A 23,538-nucleotide genomic window follows, 5' to 3' on the forward strand; every position below is an offset into this window, starting at 1 on the left:
AATTCAGAGTTTATAGTGAGATCACTGTAAAGCTGAGACATGGAGCTACAAAAATGCCATACCAAAACCTAGCTTACAAGAGTGTCCTGAGATGGGCTTCCTTAAAGTTCACCACAATCTCCAAGACCCTTCAGAGAAAGGTACTTAGAAAAGGACAACAATTATTAAGAAAAGTGGTGATCTTTGCTTAGCAAACTGCAGTTTCCCATTTTACATTTGTAAATGTAGAAATGCCTGTAAGCCAACTATTCTTGCTTTCCAAAATAGGTTCATGTGGACAATTTGACACCTGATTACAAGTGTCATTTCACAATACTTGGCAAATATCTAAAATAATCTAAAGAATTACCAACTGAAGTCTTCTAAATGTTCTAAGAAAGCTCCGTTTATTATGCTTTTCTTCTGAGGCTATCCCTTTATTTTAGAGATACAGCACCTTAATATTTGCACAGTATCAAATATATTTATCAAGAAGAGCAGTGAAGAAACTTGTATTGCTCCTGCATATGAGAAACAAAGCACTTTCTGAAGATGTCCTTCAAAATAAATAGCACCACTGATTTCAGAAACACATTGATAAATCTGGCAGTCTAAAATTCAGCATTAATAGCATATGCAGCTAAGGAAGGTACTCCTTGAAAAATGGGAGATAAAAGGCAGATCTTTAAAATGAAGTGAATGTTTATGTTGTATTGAAGGTTAAACAGCTTTAGAAAAAGCCTTTAATTTTTCTTTCCTTTTTTTCTCTGAGTCCTGAGATCCGTTTGAGCTACAAACTATATTATTACCTAAATTAAGCAACCTTCTCACTGCAATTAGTAATTCTATGCTACTAATTTTTCTGGTTCACACTGAAAAAATTTAAAGGAAGCTGAAAAGTGGAGGGACCAGATCCTACAAATCTCATTCATCTATTAGAGTTCAGCTCTGCGTTCCCTTAGGAGCATCTGGAAACATTTGAATAATAAAAGAAACACACTTTCACAGCACCAAACCTGATGAACAGGCATTACTTGAACAGAATTTGTTGTCCTACATTAGCCTGTTTCGGAAAATAATAAGAAAATAGTATCTTTAGAAGGAGTTTTAAAGGGAAGAGTCTGTTTTCCAGAATGACCATCTTACCATGACCACCTATCACTGATGCATGTGTAAAATGGCCACTGGCCACCAGCATAAATTCCATTCTCAATCCTTCAGAAAACAAAGTGTAAGTGCTGCTGTACCACAAGCTGCCCATGGCAGTCTTTTGAAAGACATATTTAGAGAGAGAGTGATGATTCGAAAGTCTGCCCTTTAGAGGCAGTGTGCTTACATGCAACATCATCTTCTGATGACTTTTGCCGTATCTGTTATTTCCCTTTTGTTGAGGTTGGAGCACATCCCAAACAATAGCAAGCATGGGGGAGAGCACCCTCTCTTTTCAACAGGAGAGAGCACCTCTGCTTTTCAACAGACTATCTTTCAGCATAAAGCCACAAGCAGACACAGGAGTGTTACATAAAACAGCTGCAAAACTCTGATTTTTCATCTTGTACTACTCCTTCCAGGTCTGTAGAGTTATTATGCACAGTTACTTGCAGAGCAACAAACATACTTACTTGAACACCCTAACTATGGAAACTTGGGTCCATTCAGCAGCAGCCAGAAAGCATTTTACTTAGCTATTAAGGAGGCAAACACACAGACTTCATCATGCCACCTTATCAGTTCCAGTCTGTCTAATATTAGTCTGGTTTTCTTTGAAGCATGTGGTAAGCTAGGTACTAGTGCAACTGCTGCAAATCAATACAAAGCTTACCCCCCACAAATAAAGATGTAACTGTGCAGATGTAGACAGTACTCGTGGATGATATTTGCATAGCAAGTTGTAGTAAAGAATGAATAAGATGTTGAAAAATTCCATAAATGAGGTATCAGTTAGCCTAATGGTGGAGCAGGTAAACTAGTCAAGCCATATTCATACTAAATTTCATCTTCTGATTCCTGATCTCGTTCAGATGTCTTCAGTAATCCCATTTCCATGGACTGGGACTGTTTAACCTTTGAACGAACTGCCCTGAAAACAACAAAAAATGAGAGCTGTCAATAGTAACTCTGTCGTGGTTTAAGCCCAACTGGCAACGCAGAAAAAACACACAGCCTGCTCTTTCACACACACACCTCCCCCCCCCCCCTTTCCTCCCCCTGCTCCTGGAGGGATGGGGGTGAGAATTGAAAGAACGTAACTCCCATGGGTTCAGATAAGAGCAGTCCAGTAACTAAGGTATAACACAAACCACCACTGCTGCCACCAATAATAATAATGAGAAATAACAAGGGAAGAGAATACAACTGCTCACCACCCGCTGACTGATACCTAGTCTGACTGAACATTGATCTAGCCCTTCCAGGTAACTACCCCCAGTTTACATAGTGAGCATGACGTGCTGTGGTATGGAATACCCCCTTGGCTAGTTTGGGTCAGGTGTCCTGTCTCTGCTTCCTCCTGGTTTCCCCTCCTCCCTGACAGAGCAAGAGACTCACAAAGTCCTTGGTCAGAGTAAACATGACCTAGCAACAACTGAAAACATTGGTGTTATCAGCACTGTTCCCAGGCCGAAAGTCAAAACACAGCACTGCACCAGCTACTAAGGAGAAACAAATGACTGCTACTGCTGAAACCAGGACAAACTCAAAGGCTTATCTGGCCATTTTTATATGGTTAAAAACTGTTTAACTCCTGCACCTCATCAGGGAGTTAGGGTGACTGGTGTATGAAGACTTGTAGTGGGACACTGTGGAAGACATTGTAAAGATGGCTTCTGCTTTCAAGCAGAATCTGGGCAGTATTCAACCACAGGCCTTGGTTGTAAATAGCTGTATGTTAGCATGAGTGACAACTTAAAATACAAACATGTACCATGACATTAGTATGTGCTACCTTTAATGATACTACCTGAACATACTGTTTGTAAGACATGCTGCAGCAGCTGCCATTTCCATCATCAGAAGGGATGTAGGATTGCTGTCACCTACTCTATAGTTGCCATCCTTCACACAACAAACCAGTTACTCAGCCTTGAATGCCAGTGCCTTTCAGACAAAAGATCCAAAAAGAACTGGCTTCTCAGTTCTCGCAAGACTGCAAGAACTGCATGTGACCAAAGCCTGATAACACAGGGCTATTAGGATGGTAAAGGTAAACCGAGGGGTGAGAAGCATGTTTAGAACAGTGCAGGCAAAGGCTTGGTAAAGTCCTGCAGGCAGGTGATCACACATAGCAGAATCAGGCTCATTTTCATAACTAATTTAACACTGTGGTTGTAATTTTATCAGCATTAACACGAGAAAAAAGGCTAACTTTAGAAATGGGGGGATGAAACTGGCTAGTGGAAAAGAAATCAGGTCTGATCACAGGAATTGCTAGCAATGAAACCTGTCCAATAATCTTCAAAGTCATGAAGCCTGCTGACTAAGTCACTTGGAATTAGAGATGACCACTGGGAGAGAAGATGCTGTAGGAAAAAGACTTCTCCTACTTCTGACTTCATATGCACTTACATATATGGAACACTATTAAGAAAGAGCTCCTTTTAAGTGAGAAGCATTATCCTTTCAGAGCTATGCTTCATGAATATTTTCCCCTTTCTACTGAAGCAGTGAGTCATGTTGTCTTCATTGATTAGCAATACCTATTTTTATTTTACCTTGCAAGACAATTAATTACTTTGTAGAAAACTTGATTTGTCAGTGAGACATTTCTAAAATTAAGTTTCTGCTAGACTAAATAGACAAGTTTCCAAAGTTTTAGTATTTCAAATAACTTACCAGTTGACGATTGTATAATTGACTGCAAGTATAAGAAAAGCAAAGGCATAATGCCAGCAATAGCACATGGTCAGGAACATCATATTGGTATGATCCATTTGATTCCACTCTGGCCTCCCATTTGGAGGATAAAGCACAAAGCCAATCTGTAATAAAATAACAGATATTTAGCAAAAGTCATCTGATGTGTGTATCCTTTGCTGTATCATGTTTTATGCTACCTATCACAAGGCAGACATTTCTTTTTTAATAAGTGCTGACGTGGTTATAATTAAAAACTATTTTGCAGTCATACTCGAATGCAATGGATTATTTTACACAGTTCTGTGCAGAAGTGCCTTTGAAGATGCAGAGCCTGTCCCAGGAAACCCCTGCTCTTGCCCAGAGAATTAAAGACCCTGCCCAAAAAGTCCCACAACAATCACAGCTATGTACTGTATGAAAAGGGGCCAGTGCTCAGCCTTGTGTGGTCTGAACTACAAACACATCAATAACAAGAAAACCTACCCAGCCGTTTGCACTGACTCACTTCTTCCCAAGTGTCTGGGAATGTGCTACATGGTTCTGAAGATGAATAATAAATTAATAAATAAAGGTGAACATAAGTCTATTTCTTCTAGGCCATCCAGTGAAAAGGTCAGTTTTGAAATTACTCAAAAATTGAGCCGTCACCCAAGGCTATAAGGCCATGTGAAATACATAGCTAATTTGTATATTCAGAGTTGGAAAAGATCAAATTTATATTAATGCATAAGGTGGGAAGCTAGGAATCCTGTGGCTACACAAGGGTCTGCATGGCAAGCACTAGTCCTCTGTACTGACTAATACTCTTCAGAGTCATGGCTCAGCAGTTCAGCTGAGAATTTAGGACCTGGGAAGAGAAGAGGAAGGAGGATGGAATGAGTGCATTTTGCATTTCCATGCAGATAATTCAATGAACGAGGGAGTTAGTGATGCAGAAGGTCCCTTTACTTTTTACAAATCTGTCATGCTGCAGCCAGCATGTGGTTTTCAGTCACACATATGATTGAAGTCTCCTGCGGGTGTGAAAAAAGCCACACTTAAATTGCTCGTATTTTTAGTTCTTCAATTTTTCACTTTAAACAAAAAACACATTGTCTGAATTGCTCTAAAATTAGACTGGACAGACAGCAAAGAATAAATGGTTGTGTCTAATTCCTCTTATGTAAAGCTTCTTAAATCACCAACAAAAAGTGTACAAACAAGAAAACAAACCACAAAGTGCTTCAGCACCAGGTTCTTGAGTTCACTTATAGAAAAATACTGCTGTTGAGGAGGTCTGTCTTCTTGCCAGAGCAAGTATTTAGGTATTTGATTTGGTGCTGAGTATCCAGTTCTCCTAAGAAACAGCAAACATTTTTTTTTTCATCATGTCTGGCCAGCATATAAAAAAGGAAAGCCAGTCTAGACATGCTGGAAAGAAAAACCTCTGGAGTGACCTCAGTTCTCCACTGTAAGATGAAACACACATCAGCACTAGCACTCCTATTTCTTTGTTATGAGATCACAGCGATTCATTAAATTCTTTCTCTTGTTCTGACAGTAGAGACAGGGTCACTATCAAATATCTGTTAACTAGATAGAATCACAAGCAAGTGAGGGCATGGAAGCTGCATTTTGAAGAGTCCTTTTGGGAGCCACATCCTCGAAATATCACAGTTTCAGCTGGTTTTAATTCTGCTCAGTTTCCAGAGCCCTGGAAAAGAAGGAGTCTTTGCATCACCCAGTTTTTTAATACAGATTGGGAGCTTAAATATCTTTTGAGCTGGGCAATGTCAATGAGCGCATTGTCTCACTCATCCAGTACCCCGCTGGGCATCTATTCACTGCTCCAGCAGCTGACTGGAGATAGTCTTCATAAACAGTATATATTGCCTGGCTCTAAAAACACTGCCATTTGGCTTGTGGATTTGGAGTGGGATATTATAGGGGTCAGAAAGAATGGTCAGTGAACAAGGGAGAGCTCAAGAAAACCTCCTTAGCTTTTTTACTGATAAAATGCACAAGAAGTAAAATGGCTTCTGCTTCTTCTTCTGTAAAATTGATACAAGAAATACTTTTATCTCTTTAAAGGGACATTAAGAGGGCATTGTTTTCTATGAGTCCTTTTCGGTCTGTGTTTAAAAGGAGTATTACATCCCCTATGAAACATCTCCGAAGGGCTAAATCACTAATTTTGGTGAAAGAAGAAGTTCCTAAGGCAGAAAAGAGACCTACCTGCCAGAACCAGCTGCCTTGTAATATGCAAAGGCTTGTACGAAGCATCTCTAGCACAATACTGCCACGGAAGAAAATTTCCAGAAATATGCAAACAGCAGCTCCAAAGATAGCAAACAGCAGTAACTGATGAACATGAACATCCAGCATGGCTCTCCCATGAAGATGGTAGCAAAAGAGAAAACCTGGAATAAATTAAGTGATCATTTTAAGATACTTTCTTCCTTTGAAATCTCCCTGCATCTGTTTTCACAAAACAATGAACCTTTAGCATTTCTCTTCATGCCAGTATCACCTTCTTAGTTGAACTAACAGCAATTTTTAAGACTAATTCTTAAGTAGTGTGTACTCCCACTCTTCAGTTCAGACCAGGAAATTGCATGGGAAGTTGTAGCTCTACCACCTTTTGTTTAAAACACATTAACAAAAAGTGTCATTCATCTGTGCCTGCAGTGCAACAAGAGGGATGCTATGAGATATACTGTGTGTGCAGAAAACACAAAATGAGTGTGTCTCCAGTACAGTTTCAACACGTGATTGCTGTACAAGTGAAAAAGCGCTCTAACTTGTGGGCCATGTCTGTACATACATTGAATGAAGCACATACCTGAGCTATTGAGCACTTATTCAAAACAGGCTTGTGCTGCTATTTTTATAACATTTCTGTTGCTATCTAAGCCAGCTGGGAAGCACAGATACACCTCTAGGATGTCTGATCCTGCTCTGGGCTGCAGTGCAGTTTAAGGAGGACCAGGACTGACCTTTTTTAGGCATTTCAGAGCATTAAACACCCAGCTACTGCAGGCTCATTCTCTAAGACTAATGTGAGACCCAAGACGCATTCCCCTGTGCAAGTTTCACACACACTTTTGCAGGAAGAAGTAAACTGACCTTCAATAAACACTGCTAACGAAAGCATCATCTTGTCCATGGCCATTGGCAGTGTGCTGGTCCCATGAGCCACAATGTCAACCAACCCTGAAATGCCATAGAAGAGGTACATAGTGGCATGTTGCCAGTTCATGAGGTGATCCCAGTGCTTTTCCTCATAATTGTACAGCTTCAGATGAGGTCCATCAGGAACAAACTGCTCAGCCACCATTCCTACACATGAAATGAAAAATGTAACTTTTTGTCCTGATGCTTAAGGTGATAATAAGTCTTTATACAAACTGTAGAGGAAACAATATATTCCCATGCAGTATAACACCGGTCAATTTGAGATTTAGTCTGGCTGCCTGAGGATTGCTCTGGGTGATTGCTACATTCTCCTTCCTTCTGCTCAGTTCAGCCATTTGCAATAAAGTTTTTAACATGTCCAAATTCAAGTGAAAATGCACAGAGGTCTCAAAGATATTAATTTTATATAAATTTACAAGAAAATAGGCAGTGGGTGGAGGAGAGATGAAATAAGCTGCTTTGCTGATGGAAAGACCACGGAGTGAGCTAGAGCATATATTAAGCATCACATAATTCAGAGAAGAGAAAGCCAGGGAAAACCAGGCTTCATCTCTGCTCCTGGTTGGACTATCTGCATCTTGCAATTTCCAGCAGTGAACAGCTATTCTATGCTGGGTTTTTTTCCTAACAATTGCTATTGTAGTAGTCCTCTAACTGAATTTTTCAGCTGCCTTCTCCTGTGGTTCAAACATGAGTATAACACATGCTAAAGTCTCCATAAGAAAGATTTACCATTTCAGTCCCCTACAGTGTTCAGGATGGCAGAATTCAGACTCTTAGTTCAAAGGGGATTTTTCCTATAAAGCCATAAAAGGAAATCCCTCCACTATGCCGTTATTAAAAGTCCCATGAGAATGTATACCAAGTTAGTATTTGAATTGCTGCTCCATTGCCTCCCTTACCTTGGCCCCCTCAGCGTCTTACTAACGAGCTGCAGTACTCCAGCAAGAGGAAAGCTGCATGTAGATACTTTATATAATCAGTGAAGCTTGGGAAGGATTTAAAATGTGTTACGCTTTAAAACTTTAAAGTTAAATACATTTGCTTATAAGGCACGGGCCAGCATCATGCTGTATAAGTAGATATGCTGCGGTGCAAATGCAATACTTTTCCACCTCTACTTCAAATTTCCTAACACAGAAACAACAGGGTTTACTCTTTCTGCTACTTTTACTCTTTGTCTTTGCCAGGCTTTCTTGTCCACACTTGTGAACTGACATTACCATATGTTAAAATAATAGTTTTTTGTTTCATGGTGAAAATAAAAAGGCTAAATGAATATTTTAGCCACCCAGCTACCTCTAGACACTGACTGGGAGATCTGTACGAAAGATGCCCCCAGTCACACCTCAAATTGAATGTTATTACTTAGGTTTTGATAATTTCTTAAGGCATATCAAAGTACTGTACACACAGTACCTCTTCAAAGCTGATCTTGAAGAAGAGCAAGAACAAGATTTTGGCACAGCCTTCACCTTGATCAGAAACCAAGCAACTCTGAGCATCTAAAGAAGAATAGACAGAATCTAAAAATACTAAAAATTAAGATCCTTTTCAACTTGAAAGCTACATGTGCTGAGCTCCCAGGCCCCCTGTTATTTAGCTTACTTATTCTAGAAAGATAAATTGCTAACATACAGCCTGCTGGAACATAAACAAGAACTAAGCACTTCCAGTTGGCTGCACAACTCACTAAACCACCCCCATGGCTTTGTACCCAGGCCAGTCCACAAAAAAAGGAGAAACAGGCCACCACCAGCCTGTTGCAACAGTCCTGCAGTCTAGAGTTCAGTCTCTGTGAAGATTTTCACTTTAAATGACACCAGTGGAGAAGCATCTGCATTTACATATTTTATCAATAACTCAGTGGAGACTACTAACATCTAAGATGGTCAGATTCAAAACAGAAAAGCAATGCCTCCACAGTCTAGTGCTCCCAGTCTGCATGTGAAAGCCCCTTCCTTGCCTAAATATCTTTTCTCCCTCCCTGAAGTAGTGAACAGCATATGAATACTTGGACCAGCTGTGAACTTTTCAGGAGACTCCACTCCAGAAGAGTGCTATGGATGGAAACCCTGTTATGGTCATAACTTTGTAATTAATAGCAGTAGCCCCAGTAGTTCTTAGATTCTTGGTGTTTCAAAGACAAAACACCAAAACATAATGAGATGTTTTATCAGAGAAAAAAAAAAAGATAGTGTTAAAAGACATAGCCTTTTCATTGTCAGCCCACCTTACTTACCGATCAGGGCAAAGACAGCTTTGATGATCCCCTCTAAAAACTCCAGGCGCTGAAATCCTGCCCTGGAACCAAGGTAGCAACCATTCTTGTTTTTTCGACAGGCATACTTCAGTGGATACTTCACTGACCACCATAAGCCAAAAAGAAGGAAAAAGCTTCCAGGGAGGGCATGCCCTTTGAAATTGCCCATGGTTTACTGCTAGGCAACACCTGAAGGTGAAACAAATGGAGATTGATTATGGGAGTAGCAAGAGAATTCTGTGGGTTATAATTTTAAAGTATCTCCTTGCATAGATCAAAAAAAAAGTATCATAGAATTCAGTACTCACACTCTATTTAAAACTTAATGTTGGTACTCATCTTCACTGGTTATTCCAAACACCCAGCCAGTCTCCCCAGTTTCATAGCTGTGCAGAATCAAAGTAAAAGACACAACTGCAAGGCATCTGACCTGAAATACAGAGCTGGCAGTTGGCAAAGTGAGAGAAAAAATGCCATAGTGCACTACATCATGCTGTTGAAGTTATACTAGCAAAAGAGATGCATGAATACTCACAATTTGGTTCTTTCACCTTTAGAGGGGATTTTCTGTTTCCTCACTCCACAAACAGAAATCAAGACAATACCTGACTGAAGGAAATCCAAGTTGCATACAGATACAATGGGTAGCTATTCACTAATAAGTTGTATTTTGTATTCAAATTTGAAGTCTTGTTATGATTTACAAACATCAAGCCATCTTCAGTATTTGATAGGTGAATTATGCACCCACAATTAGATGCACATTACCAAGTACACCAAGTACACTGAGTGATAAGGTTATTACTTAATGTTATACAGTTATTTAAAAGCAGTGCCATTAATAAAACTTAGTAATTCTGGTCATCATCCAAACTTTAAGGAGAGTTAACTTAGCTCCAATAGCTTCTTCATTAAAGTGACAGTTCTAATATTAAAGTGCAATTTTTCTTTAAGTTATTATAAACTGAGTTATTGTGCAACCCAAAGGCATACTAAATCTTTGCAGAGGTTAAAATAAAGGATATCTGCCTTAGAAGCATTGGAAATATGTATTTCCTGTTGTTACTGTGGCTGATTTATAAATCTGATCACCACACTACACTGTAGCTATCTGGTTGTGAATAGAATATGGAGGCTCTGCAGTATTTTTCTTTCCAGTAAGTATTTCGTACAGTCAGCTCTGCATAAGAAGTTTTAAACTGTGGCTTGTGGGCCATACAGTACTTTCAGATGGTTCACATAATGCTGTCTAGTCACGTAGCGTGAGCTCTCTCCTGTTTCTGGAATCTAAGCTCCACTGAAAGCATTACTTTGAATTTTTTTTGAAGAAGAGAAACTTGCACAGGTCCTGAACCATAACACTATTACTCAACTGCATGAGGAAACATGACCTATATAGCCACAAAGGAGAATTAAAAAAATACAAATGTTCATGTGTCGCATGAGGCAGGCTGTGATTTAAACAGGGATGCTGAAGAATGTCCTGTCCCTGCTGCTTATCCCCTCCTCTTCCAGAGCTAATGTCTCCCATTGTAAGTGCTGCAGAAGGGGAGGGGTGAGTTTTAAAAGCTTTCCCTGGATAAAACTCCACTTAGCTAATTTTTACGTAAGTATTACTGAAGTACAAGAAAAGGGAAACAAAAGGTTGCCCAAGCAAGCCCATTTCTGGATGTGTCCTCACAGGTGCCAAGTGCTGGCATCTGAGCATACTTTTTACTTCATACTGGAAGGAAATCATGCAGAGGTGGCTGCACTAAGCCCTGGGAAGGCTCCCGTGGAAGTAGCACCTTGCAGCCCTGGGGCAGCCAAAGAGAGAATGAGGGGAATGTTTATCTATTCTTATGAAATGTAGAGGACTCTATTTGGGATTTCTGCTGTCTGGGGAAGGGCTCCTGCATGCTACTTGTCTTCTGCTAAGTAGAAAAGAAGGGGTGCCATGCCTAGAGCTGTTGCGGGAGGCTTTGCCTCATGTGGTGGCTGGTTAGCCACCCTGATCAGGGCAGCAAAAACTGTGAGGAGGAGCAAGCAAGGCAGATCTCAGCACGGGCCCCCAGCCACCAGGATGGTGATGATCACCTCCATCCCACTCACAAAATGCTGAATTAATATCTAAACATTTCTGGGGCTGAGCATGTGTTAGTGGTGCTAAATCAGCCTGCTTGTGAGCTGAGCATCTCCGGTCCTAGCCCAGGGTGGGCTGGGAAGTGGAACCTTGAAACACCTTGAAAGCTCTGCTAGGTTTATGCCTGTTTTATTTGCAGGCGGGGAAAGCACTCCTCAGCCTTGAGCACAGTCAGGCATTAAGTGGTGTGGCTGGGGGGCTCAGCCCCACAGGTTAGACCCAGCCCCATGGTGTTGCTGATGAGGTACCTCATTCTGGGATGTCTTTAGTTCAGAGAATCTGCCCAGCTTGTGCATCACTGACAGTACTCACTGCACCATAGTTTGCCTCAAAAAAAGGCAGTATTAATGGGAGCTAAAGTTTTAGACAGTTGCCTAAACTGTGATTTAAACTTTGAAATACTTGTTTTGCTTTGGAAGCCTTAACTTATGGTTCTTCTAAAATCTACTGGCCTGAAAGGCATTGTAGGACATTGGTTTTTTCCCTTCTTTGCATGAAAGAAAGAGGGGAAGAGTAGAGAGTGGCCTTTCCTCACCATATGTCTGATCTCACTGAATACCGTTCCTTAGAAGGACTTTATTCATTAGATATTATTCAACACAGCTACTGAGCATTTTAAGTAGGAAGATTTACCCTGTAACTCACATCACCTACATCAAAGGGAGATACTGGATTAAAAAGGTAAATTAAACCGATGAAAAGCCTCCATTTAGGAGAGTACTGCAGCAGTAGGAGTCAAATGAACAAGTGTCCGGATGGCATTTGTAGTGCACAGTATAGAACACTTCAAAAGTAATTCTCAGCCTATAAATTCACACCTGGGTTGGCTAGAGCTCTAATCACTGCAGGATATTTCTGCCCTAAATCTGGGTAATCCATCAGGATACTCTGTTTAAAACTATTTTTTGCTTTCAAGAACAAGGGAAGATAAGTCTGATTACAGCAGCTACTGTTGCATATCCAATATAAACAAAACAGAACCAGAAAAATTTATGTTTTCCTATAAGCAGTACAATCACATATTATTTGCTTTAGAGAGTGTAAACTTCAGTTTGAGTTTGTCCAGAAATGTAGGGGATTATTTGTGGGATCTCTCTAGAAAGACATATATCAGATCTGTGAGTCAGCTGCTGTGGCACACCTTAGAACACTGAATCTCAGCATAGTGGGCTTCAGAAAGGATTTACATTAATTACACTTTAAATCCTTAGGAAACTTGTAAACATTATGACAGAAATTGCCTTAAACTTTGAATTAATGAATTTTCTCTTACCAGGCCCGAGAGTGTATTTTGGTGAGGTCAGAAGTTAACTGCCACCACCCACAGTTTTGATGTGACTGAGAAGTTTTGCCTGCAAGTAAACTAGGTGATATCGCATAGTTTGGGGGCTTAGTATGACACTGAGGGAGTCAGCTGTTATGGTATGTCAGGTGCTATTTATTGGATAAAGATGGGATCAGCATGTTATATTACTCAATAAATTTGAGGATTTATTTTTTTACAGAATTTCATCCCATAATGTAGCAAACAAATCACTGGAGGACTGAAGTTGTAACTTGTGCAAATCCCAGGCCCTTTTATCCTCAGTGATTTCAGGGCCAGGGGTGCTGGCAGAGCCTCAGCCATGTTCTCGGCAGCAAACCTTCCTTGCTGCCCACCAACTTCCCCTAAAGTGCATCATCTGCCAGAGACTCAAATAGAGAAAATCCCAAGGCTGCCCCACAGCTGAGTGCCTTGAGCTCTGAGTTTGGCCATGCAGGGTCTGCTCATGCCACCTCAAAGCCATCCAGTCAACACCAGGTGCTGCATGTGTACCTGCAGTGGGTGACCTGCTTGCACAGCCTCAACCCTATCCAAATTCTGCTCCTAACCTCGACAGGCAATGCCAATGCTGATGCCTACAAGAGACATATAGACAGCCAGCATCACCCAGTCACAGCCCTAGCCATGGATGACAGGGTTTGGCTTTCCAGCAAGTGTATACTGACCATTGCTGATCAAATTGCCCGTTACCTTGTCTGTGCACCCCCAGGATCCCTCCCCAGGTCACAAGGCAACTAGAGAAAAAGGTGTAAATGAGGTGTAAATATGGCAACAAACAAAACTGTAGTTTAGAAATTCTTAAGTACCAGGCAACTTTTCTGCAGCTGACTGAATGAGGGCAAGAATAATTTACAGCTACTTGCTACCTGTGAATGTGAGATGCTTTTTGTTTTTTCACATGTGAAAACTCCAAGCATGATTTTTCTTGCAATAATCACATAAAACTCTGCATGATTGAGACTTTCCCAGCAATTAGAAAGCTGCATAGCATTGCACAAGTGCTTTACACTCCAGCTTTGCCAACCAAATGTGATTGTTGATGTCTGCCTACAAATTCCCTATGTAGCAGTAATGCTTTGTGTACCTGAGATGCTCATCCCTTGGCTGAGGCTGTATCTTACTCCCTGGGGTCAGAAGGGAGTAGTGGATCTGCTGGCAACTGACAGGATAATGAGCAAAGACAGCTTCTGAGTGAGCATTCAAGAAAAGGTGTGCATTTTTGTGGGTATTAAAAGCTCTCTTTTAATCCAGAAAATTACTTCGCTGACACCAGAAGAAGCATGAAAGGCAAGCAAGAAACAGACTTACATGATTGATTTAAATGCTTCCCAACTTCCAGGGGAGGAATGTTTCCTAACATCTACAAGTTTGATTCCTGATCTCTTAAGGCCACCCATGTGGGGACTAAGGCAACATTTGCAAGTGGTATTAAGAAACTTATGGTTACTTAGATGGCTTCTTGAAGAGCTAGATTAATTCCTCATTTCCATCTTCTCCCTTTAAAAAAACAGAGGCTCAATAACCTGCACTGGATGGAGACGCAAGCAGCAGCTCAGCCAGAACTAGCCTTGCAGCAGGCAGCTTCCCTTCCCTACACATTCTCCTGCTACAGAGTATGCCTTGCAATTTCCTGTGTTTATCAAGCTCTGCGGGATGTTAAAGAGGACTGTTAACCAGAAATGAGGGGGCTCTTTTCCAGAAATGACACAAGTGATGAGCCCAGAGACTCACACTGCTGCAATAGATTAATTTCTGATACAGAGCCATATGACAACAGAAGTTAAACACAAAGATTTACTGCAATGGTAAAACTGTGCTAGATTAGGAAAGAATTATGTGGAGTTTATAATATTTGATAGAAAATGCTTTTATCCATAACACCTGCAGTAATTGATCATGATGTCAGTGAGAATAATGCATCCAGATAAGAGGAGTATATAACCCATTCGCAGACACTTTCTAATCAGTGCACAAGCTAGGATCATAAAGCTTTTACTGAAAACTGGAATTCAGCAAACTTGAATGCATCGAACAGAAAGAAAATAGCAGATAAGTTCAGTTCAGTACCGAAGTGTCCTACTTGCAGTTAAAGACATATTCACAAGGCATGTGCCTTTTACCCTGCAATTGTAAACATCATGGAGACCAACACCGATCGAAAACCAATGTCTGCTGTAATTACTTTATTCACTAAATGCAGTACTGATTTAATGTAATGACTAAAAGCATTTCAGCAACTGCATCTCTGAAGCCTGTAAGAGAAAAATTCAACCCTTGGTAAAATCTTTAGGCCTACAAGACATGGATGAAATCCAAAAATCCTGAAGAGGTAATGTCAAGAAATCTATATACTGGGCTAAGAAAGGAGAGACTGCAAGAGGCAGTCTCTCATAGTGCTGAGTTTGGACGCACAATCTGAACTACTCTATTTTTTTCAGTGCCTTGCACTTGTCAACAACAACTTCCCAGATACTTGTCCTTCTCAGCCCTTTGAGTGATTTTCACTGTATTTTTTTATCTCTCGTGACCCTCAGTTTTCTGGCTTTTTCCATGTTTTCAGTGTATCTGCTGACTCTCTTTCTGCTCCCATAACCAAGCCAAGATAACTCCAGGGGTTATCCAGGGACAAAAAAACACTCCTTAATGATCTTACCATTGGCTCTTGGTATCAGAGCAGCTGCTAGTCTGTGGATATGATTTTTTTTTTTGTGTTCAGGACTGCCAAATTGGAGCCTTTTATTCAGATCATCACAAATTCAAAAGACATACACACACAAAAGAAATAAAATCTTGTAATCGTATAGGATATGTAAGAGTTGGGTTTTCCTATGAAAGATTCATAGTTTTTTTATTGGCCATAAAACCTAATATTTCCTAGCACTGCCTGAAATAAACGGTAAATTAAGATGGGTATGTGGGCAAACTATTGCAGCTATGAGAGTGTCACCTCTTGCAGGAGGATGGATGTTTGGCTTCATCCACCCCAGCCACTTCCCTGCCCCTAGGAGTCACGCGGTAGCTGCTGCCTCCTGCAGAGTGACCTTCTAGGCCGTCCCCCGTGCAGAGCAGCAGTTCCCTTCCCCACAGAGGGTCAGAGCAGACCACTGCCCTCAAGGTGACTTGAGCAAGATTTTGACTCTGTGCAGCAGCAGCTGAGTACTGGGCAGATGGTGTGGTGGAAAGACATGCTGCGACATCCCACTGCTGTGCTGCAAGAGCACTTCATTGACACACAAGAATGGCTCCCCTATTAGTGCTTCCTGGTTTTAACATGAATTGTGCCAGCTAGTGAAATTCCTGTATGCTCTCTTTTTAAAAAAGTTAATTCCTTTTATTGTCCTTAAACCAGTCAGAGACATTTCAATAAGCAATCTCTGCAGGACCCTAGATATTCTTGAAAGTCCATAGTCGAGCGGAGGTCACACTACCAGTAAGAAGATTTCTACTTGGAGACCTGACAAAAAACAGTTTTATAGTGTGTAATCCTTGGATCTTACTTGTAGACCCAGAAGTGCTCAACTACATGTTTTTTGCTTCCTGATAGACAGGCTAGGAAAATGTCAAGAGAGCTGAAGTCTGATATATCTACTAATGATTTAGGGAAATTAAATAAAATATGGTTTGGTCTTTATTGGCATCCTTTTTATGGACCTACAGTGTGTTAACAGTTGAGTCAGGGCTTCAGTGGAAAAATCTTGTAAAATAGCAAAGCTGACAGGACCACCAGACTATGACAAATCTTTGTAATACATAGAGATAACCACCCAGGCTGTGAAAGATTCTTCATTTGACACTTACAGAGCTCTTTACAGACTGCTAGAATTTGCTGCAATTGCTATGTTTTCAAATACTTCTTGATGAAAAGAAGATATAACCCCCCCCAAAAAAAAAGAGAGGGGAAGGGGAGCCTATTAAGAAAATTCAGTGAATGGTCTAAAAAGGTATTTTCCACCTGAAAAGAAGCCAGATCTGAAAGACAAAAGTGAGGAATTCTGTTCCTGGAGAAGGACTTGTCTGACCACAATATGGTTGTAATTCTTTGGTTGCAAGAGTTGCTCTCTTATCATAACCACCAGTGACAGTGCAGAAAAGGCATTAAGATCTCTCTTCATTATGTACAGTACTAGATAATGGTGTGACTGAATTACAATGGGGTGACTCATTAATAAAATATGGTAAGCAGAAGTGTGATGCTGTGCTGTGCATACTAGTAATCTTTCAGTTTAAAGACAGTCTCAAGTTGACAAAAACTGGGAGGGAGCTCATCTCAGCAAACACGAGGGCACAGGTAAGTCCACAACGGTGTTCACAGGAAGGACTCGATTTTCTTACAAAAGAAATTACAAATGGGGTCAGTTAGCCAATGTGATGCTCGTAACAGCTCATACCTGGACAACAAGCAGGTGATACTTCTCCTGTCCCCTGCTAGGGAGGAGATTGGAAACCAGGGGTACGTGTGTCCAGTATATTGGCCTCTAGTTCTAAATTGCTGCATTCTGCCGTCTCCTCTTGCTGAGGTCCAGCCACTTTTCTTAAACCTGTGCCTTCTGAAGTTACTTGATCAAATGTTTTGTAAACTTCAGCCATCAGGTCTGGCTGTGGTGTACCATTAGGTAGTGTATGCCCTCAAGGCTCTTATATGGCAAACAAAGTGATTCAAAATAGATCTCCTGGATTTGGGTGCTGTAACGAATTATGTGAGTGCTTGAAGCTTGCAACATTATGTTGTGATATGAAAAAAAAAAAGCTTTCTTGTCAGTAATTTCCATAAAGCTATGCAACAGAGCAGGTGGGATTTGCACCTTGAGCTTTGCCTTGGCTGAGTTGTCTTTAACCCTGCTGAGATAAGGGTGTTTGATATACTGCTTGCATTCAGGTAACTGAATGCACTGCCTCCTATCAACTACTGCTTGGGGGAAACACACTCTCAACAGCAGAAAGCTGTGTGGATCAGAAAAGAAAGAGCTAATGAGTAAACAGGGACATCGGCAAGACAGTCTGAAACACTGATAACAGCTGGGAGAAATGGCTGTCTGAGTTAGCCCATCTAGAAAAATTGAAAGGCATCAGGGAAAGAGGTATAGTTCCTTTTTACAGGACGACCTCATACTCACTAAATGGGAATCAGTTAGTGCTAATGCAACGTTAGCAGAAACTGAAGAGTCCCCTTAATGCAAGGCTACAGTAGCAGCGGCTTCAGTTCCTGCTGCCCCTCAGACAACAGAATTAATAGAGGGACCAAGAACAGTGCTATGGAGTTGGAGCCTTGTAATTCAATCAGATGAGTAGCTGCAAAAGAGGCTGTATCCTCTTCCAAAACCACTGGTCTTACAGATGCTACACTCTGTACCTTAGAAATGTCTCAAGTGCCAGGTTATGTGAAGCAACAGCTTTAGAATTTTGCTCAGATAGAACTGAAATGTTACAGCAGACCCTAATTTAGACAGAAATTGATTAGGAGGGACGTAAGTCTCCTTTTTATCTTCTGGAGCAAAAACCAGTGTCAGAACTGAAGGTCTGGCTCATGCGGCACAATAATATAGGAGTACCACCCTACTGAAAATTAAGATATTTCAAAAACAATGTTCAATTATTTATAATCTCTGAGTTTAGGAGTCTGCCTTGCTCATAGCTTCGAAGAAACAAGCAAAATGACTACTGCTACCAATTGCAAGTGAGCATGGGCATGTTTGGACACATCTAACAAATAGAGTAGGAGCCAGTTGACAAGAGTTTCAACACTTGATTCATGTACGTCTTCAGATGGAAACAAGGGGCCCATTTTTTGTGCTGCTGTACTGGCCATCTGCAGTACTGAGTAAAATGGTACTTCCAGGCAGTCTTGGTGTGCAAGAAAAGAGTAAGCAGGGAGCAGTTTGCCTTAACACAGGCATGATTATAGAAGCCACTTATTAGGTTCATTTGACTTTCCTTTCCAAGCAGTTATTTCTAACCACACTCCACAACTGAGAGAAATCAGTTTACCCAGATCCATTTCTAAAGAGAAGCATATAGGAAAAGCCCATGTAAGCAACCCAGAATAGCAGAAAAGACATCTGAGCAAACTTCAGAAAGGTAATCCCAGAGTCAGCGATGAATGTTCATCTAAAATGGATACAGAATACATTCCTTAAACAAATTACAAAGTGCAAATTACTGGTGACTTACAGTATGACATATACCATAATTTAAAGAGGTCTACATAAACAGTAATATAAGATGATGCAAACAAAGTTATACATACTGGAGAAATCACAAGTTCTAGGTAGGTAATTGCATAGTTATTATCAAATATTTATTTTAAAAATTAAGAAACATAAATATTTTGGTTTTAGGAACTTCAGCTCCTAAGGTCTGAAATATCAGAAAAATTAAATTTTTGATACTGTGTTAAGTAATAAGTGTTATTAGGAGAGAAGAATATGGTTTATCACTGAAAAAAAAAATGAAACAAATCTGAACATATCCAGGGACTGAAAGTGTTTTTCCAAGGGATACTCTGTTTTGAAATAGAATAGAGAGGCTGAGATAATTTAATTTGAAGGTCTCTTTCATACACTAATTGTTCATGGCTGCATTTAAATTCTCTTGATTTCGCCTGGTGATTCAAGTTTGGATGTACATTTCCATTTGAGTAACTCAAGGAGGAGGGAGGGAGTTAAAAAAAACAAACCACACAAGAAACTCTTAACCAAACGTTTACTCACACCCCTAACACTTAATTCCCCCTTTGTTGAACGACCCTGAACCACTGCTGCAAAAACTCTCGCACATAGGGTAAAATACGCCAGGGCTCCAGACGTATTTTAACACCAGCAACCTCCGCCAAAGCTACTTAAGATTTTAAAAGTCGCGTCAGGGTTTTTTACCTCAGGAGTGCCCCTCACGGACCGAACTAAGGCAAACATGGAGCAGCAGTTGTCCTTTCCCAATGGAACACGAAACACCCCCACCCCTACTGCCGCCGCCCGCTCTGCCCACACTGCGCGGAAGAGCAGCCTGCGCGGGGGAGACCTCCATCCCTTCCCGCCGCTCACCCGAGGCTGAGGAGACCCGGGCTGCCCTTACCTCGCAGCCTCTTCCTTCGCCTTCCCTCGCTCCCTCCAAGGGGTATCGCAGGCGGCCCGGGTTCCTCCAGCTGCTCCAACCAGGCTCTAGCGGCCGCCGGACTCTCCAGCTGCTCCATCCAGGGGATGCGCCACGGCAGCCCCCAATTTTTGCTCCGCGGCTGCCCAGATGTTCCTTCCCCTGTCGGCCCCGTGGGGGGCGGGCGGTTTCCTCCCCCCCTGGCCGGGGAGGACCCGGGGCAGAGCCAAATAAAAGGGACTCGGGACAGAAAGACGCTTCAGCTGAATCCGCACTTCCCGGTGCCTGTCCCCTGCTCCTGCCCCGTTTTCAGGGAAAGCAGCCGGAAGCGGGCAGGGTGGCGGGGGAGTTCACGGCCGGAGATAGAGGCTGCCGCTGGCCGGGGCAAGCTGGGGAACGTTAGAAAAGTAGAGACTTTATGATACACAAACCCTCCTCTGATCACTGGATATAACAGAGGCTTTTCTCTATTTGCCCTTTTTCCCCCATCAGTGGTTTTCGCCACGAAAATGAGCACCCGTGGCTGTAGCCCCTGTAATTTCACAGGAATGTACGGCAGAGCCCTGAATCCAAAAGAATGTCTAAAAATAAAACTGAAAGGATGAAGCCACAGTTTTATTTACAAACGCCACGCTGTAGTAAATGGTGTTAGTGACATTACTGAGTCAGTCACAGCATAATGAAAGACATCTTGCGCTGCACCACCTGAGTTAAATTAGCCAGCAAAGAACACCCGAAAAACCCTCAAACCTTACATATGGAAAAATTTTCCTTTGAAGTATTTGCCAGGAAGTTTTGATAATCAGATTTGAAGCTCTGTTTACACCATAAGCCTCCCTGACCCTTTCCACCCCTGTCAGCACCAAGTTCTTGTGTTGCCAGCCTTCCCCTGTGGCTGTTCGAATAGCCAATCCGAGGCAACAGCTAGTCATAACTTGGACTAAATACTGGGACCCCCCCCAAGACCCCTAATTTAAAATTTCTGTTTTTCATAATCCAAAAAACTTTTTGCTTTGGGAAATTTGTGGGTGAAATTAACCTCATGTGAAGATTAAAATGTAGATCAACAGTATGTTTCTGTCTGACACCTTTTCACCCTTGGTTATCTTCTCAGCTCTGTCCATGTCTTTCTCTTTAGTATAAAGTGACACTTTCACTGTCAGATAAACAGTACTCTAGCAAATACCCTTCAGCATCTGGCAAGCAGGTGCCTTTGCAGGTTGAATGACGTAATGAGTATAGAGAAAAAGGCAATTCATATTTTCCAAAAGGACTACCTCTCTGTACACAATGTTTCAGAAATCCAGCCTCTGTGGCTGCTGCTCCCCTTTCTGGTCTGAGAAACTTATTTTGCAATCATTTTAGATGGCAGAATGCATCTCATGTAATGGCATTAATTTCTACCTAATGGATATCTTTCTGTTGCAGAAGAGTTTTCAGTAGACTGAACTAAATCAGTCACTGAAGCTGATAATTATAATTACCTCATTTATTTACCACTGGTTTGGTGTGTTTGTTTTGGCAGCAGAGCAAAAAATCACTTTCTGGGATTCCTCACTTACATCCATATCTATGATGACTTAGAAGTGATTCTAAGTAACAATTAGTGTCTCCAATATCAAACATTCAAATTAGTTTTTATCCCAGAAGCCATGCAGGGATTCTGCACTTCTGCGAGGACCATTGCAGTGTGCAATAAAGCAACCACAGAGAAGTGTGTGCATAGAATATTCTATAAAACTGCTATGGACTACAGAAACAACAGAGCATCCTTTTCAATCTTTTATCAAAAGTCAACAAGAGGCCAAAAGCACATTCAGTCAAGTTCAGACCTTCCTTTGTTCTTTTTACCCTATTCCAGTTTTCCACTTTGTAAGTAACAACATACTGGATCTGTTCCACTTTTCTTCCTGCTCAATGTGCTCAACAACAACAAAAAAAAACCAATTATCTTTAGATGCTTAATGTTGTAGTGAGTGTTACGTCTGTGCTATGAATGATACTGGACAACCATTCAGTATTTGAATGGCATGGTTTTGATGTGAAACATTAAGTTTTATATTAACTACATAAAGTGCAGTTTCTAAAACAGAAAAACAAGATTTTCTGAACAATACAGCCCAGCTGCATCATTCATGTCTGCCAAACAAACATTATTTCCATAAGCTCTTGTGTCCTCTTTGTTTTGCTTGGAAAATTCCCTCTTAATTGGGAATCCTTCCATTCTTCTGGAGTCACAAAAATCATTCAGGAACACACTTTCAATAAATCTTCATTGGGCTTGAGTCCCTAAGATGCTTCCAAACAAGACCTTTTAAAGGTACTTGTTTGGTTGTTCACTGCTGATATTGAGCATTGCACCTTTAGCATGTCATAAAAACATTTCTTCAGGGCTGAGCCTGAATGCTGAGACATGAATTCGGAAGCGGTGCTTGAATCACTTTTCACAGGAGTTACCTGGATTAAACATTATAGGGCCAAATGTCTGTGGCTCCAAACTCCACAGGTCTATTACATTTAATAAAATATCTAGCTCTTTTACTTCATCAGTTGTCATAGGTATCAGGCACTTACATCAATCATCATTAAAATCATTATCTCTGTACCTCACCATTTGCCCACAGTCACACATCTGTGCTTTGATCCAGATACTTGTGAGCACATTGTAGTCAAATGAGAGTTATACATGGCTTAAGATTACTGTAACATCTGCAGTTTAGCTCTGAAGGTGAGTGGTAGCACTTGGAGGCAGGTGAGTTAGTTTCAGTCTAGTCGACTTGTTGTAACAGTACCTTTAGCAAACGGTAGAAGCAGATGCCACCATAACCTTGATCTCCAAGCTGTTTCTCACATCCTCGTTCTGTGCCTTTGGCCTTTGCTGTTCTTACCCTGGCTAGCTGCATCCATGCCAACGGGCCTCCTGAGGAGGCCACACAGCCACCAGCATAATTATAGATTACAGATGTGTGATGTTGTAGCCCTGCAGAGTCAGGGGATGAAGCTAACCCTGGGCCTCCTGAGCCTAGTCCAGTCCAACAGGACACATTCATGAGAAGTTTCTGGGTAAAAACTGAACTGCAATGTTGATCTGCTTCCCTGGACACTTCAAATCCAAGGTTTGCTGTTTGTAGGTGTCTTCATAGCACTACATCTGATTTATAGCTGAGGAAATGCAGCAAGAAGTGTAGCTGACACTGATAAAATGTCTTATCTCTAGACAAAGTGCCCAGAAATTTAAAAAATAATTCTGGCTTTACAAAGTTTATGCAACAGTTGAATAAAGAGCAAACACACGCATTGGCTGTGACTTGGGGAAAACCAAACATTGACTTTCTGGTTTCAATATAACTTGTAACATGCAAAATAAACAAAAATTTAATTTCTGTAAAAAGATCTATCTTATGACAGCCCAAGTTCTGGAGTGCTAGTGGGGATATTTCCTCTTGGGTGGATTTAGAAGATACAGGTTTAAATTTGTAAGGTTTAAAAATGTTTCTAGGCCTAATTCTGCCATCAGTAAAAAAAAATGTAGTTACATTATACATGACATTCTAATTTTTCTTTATGGTAGTAATTACTAACCATTTTGTTTGAAGTTCTTTTCCTTTTTTTTTACAAGTAGCATGTAACACCTTTGTAAGAAACTGTATAGAGTACTTTTTCAAGTATGTACCCTCTGTATTGCATTACACAGCAATTTGGCGAGCTGATTCCTAACATATAAAATGTACCATC

The 23,538-nt window shown here is 41.0% G+C and overlaps 1 protein-coding gene across 3 annotated transcripts; it reads right to left on the minus strand.

The window, feature by feature from the left end:
* Nucleotides 1-679: 679 nt before the first annotated feature.
* Nucleotides 680-20,056, minus strand: LOC117438374 (transmembrane protein 45A-like). 3 transcript variants are annotated; one of them, XM_034073915.1, is made up of 7 exons: nucleotides 19,786-20,056; nucleotides 9,580-9,701; nucleotides 9,251-9,460; nucleotides 6,940-7,152; nucleotides 6,049-6,233; nucleotides 3,811-3,956; nucleotides 680-2,059 (listed from the first exon to the last, which is right to left on the minus strand). In XM_034073915.1, exons 3-7 carry the CDS (start codon nucleotides 9,438-9,440, stop codon nucleotides 1,966-1,968), a joined length of 828 nt encoding a protein of 275 aa, XP_033929806.1. In that variant the 5' UTR covers nucleotides 9,441-9,460; nucleotides 9,580-9,701; nucleotides 19,786-20,056; the 3' UTR covers nucleotides 680-1,965. The 3 variants fall into 3 exon arrangements, with proteins under 3 accessions (XP_033929806.1, XP_033929807.1, XP_033929808.1); XM_034073916.1 differs by having other exon boundaries at nucleotides 19,755-20,056; XM_034073917.1 differs by having other exon boundaries at nucleotides 9,580-9,696; nucleotides 19,755-19,786.
* Nucleotides 20,057-23,538: the final 3,482 nt, after the last annotated feature.

The sequence above is a fragment of the Melopsittacus undulatus genome, unplaced genomic scaffold (assembly GCF_012275295.1).
Source record: "Melopsittacus undulatus isolate bMelUnd1 unplaced genomic scaffold, bMelUnd1.mat.Z mat_scaffold_186_arrow_ctg1, whole genome shotgun sequence".
Taxonomy (NCBI): domain Eukaryota; kingdom Metazoa; phylum Chordata; class Aves; order Psittaciformes; family Psittaculidae; genus Melopsittacus; species Melopsittacus undulatus.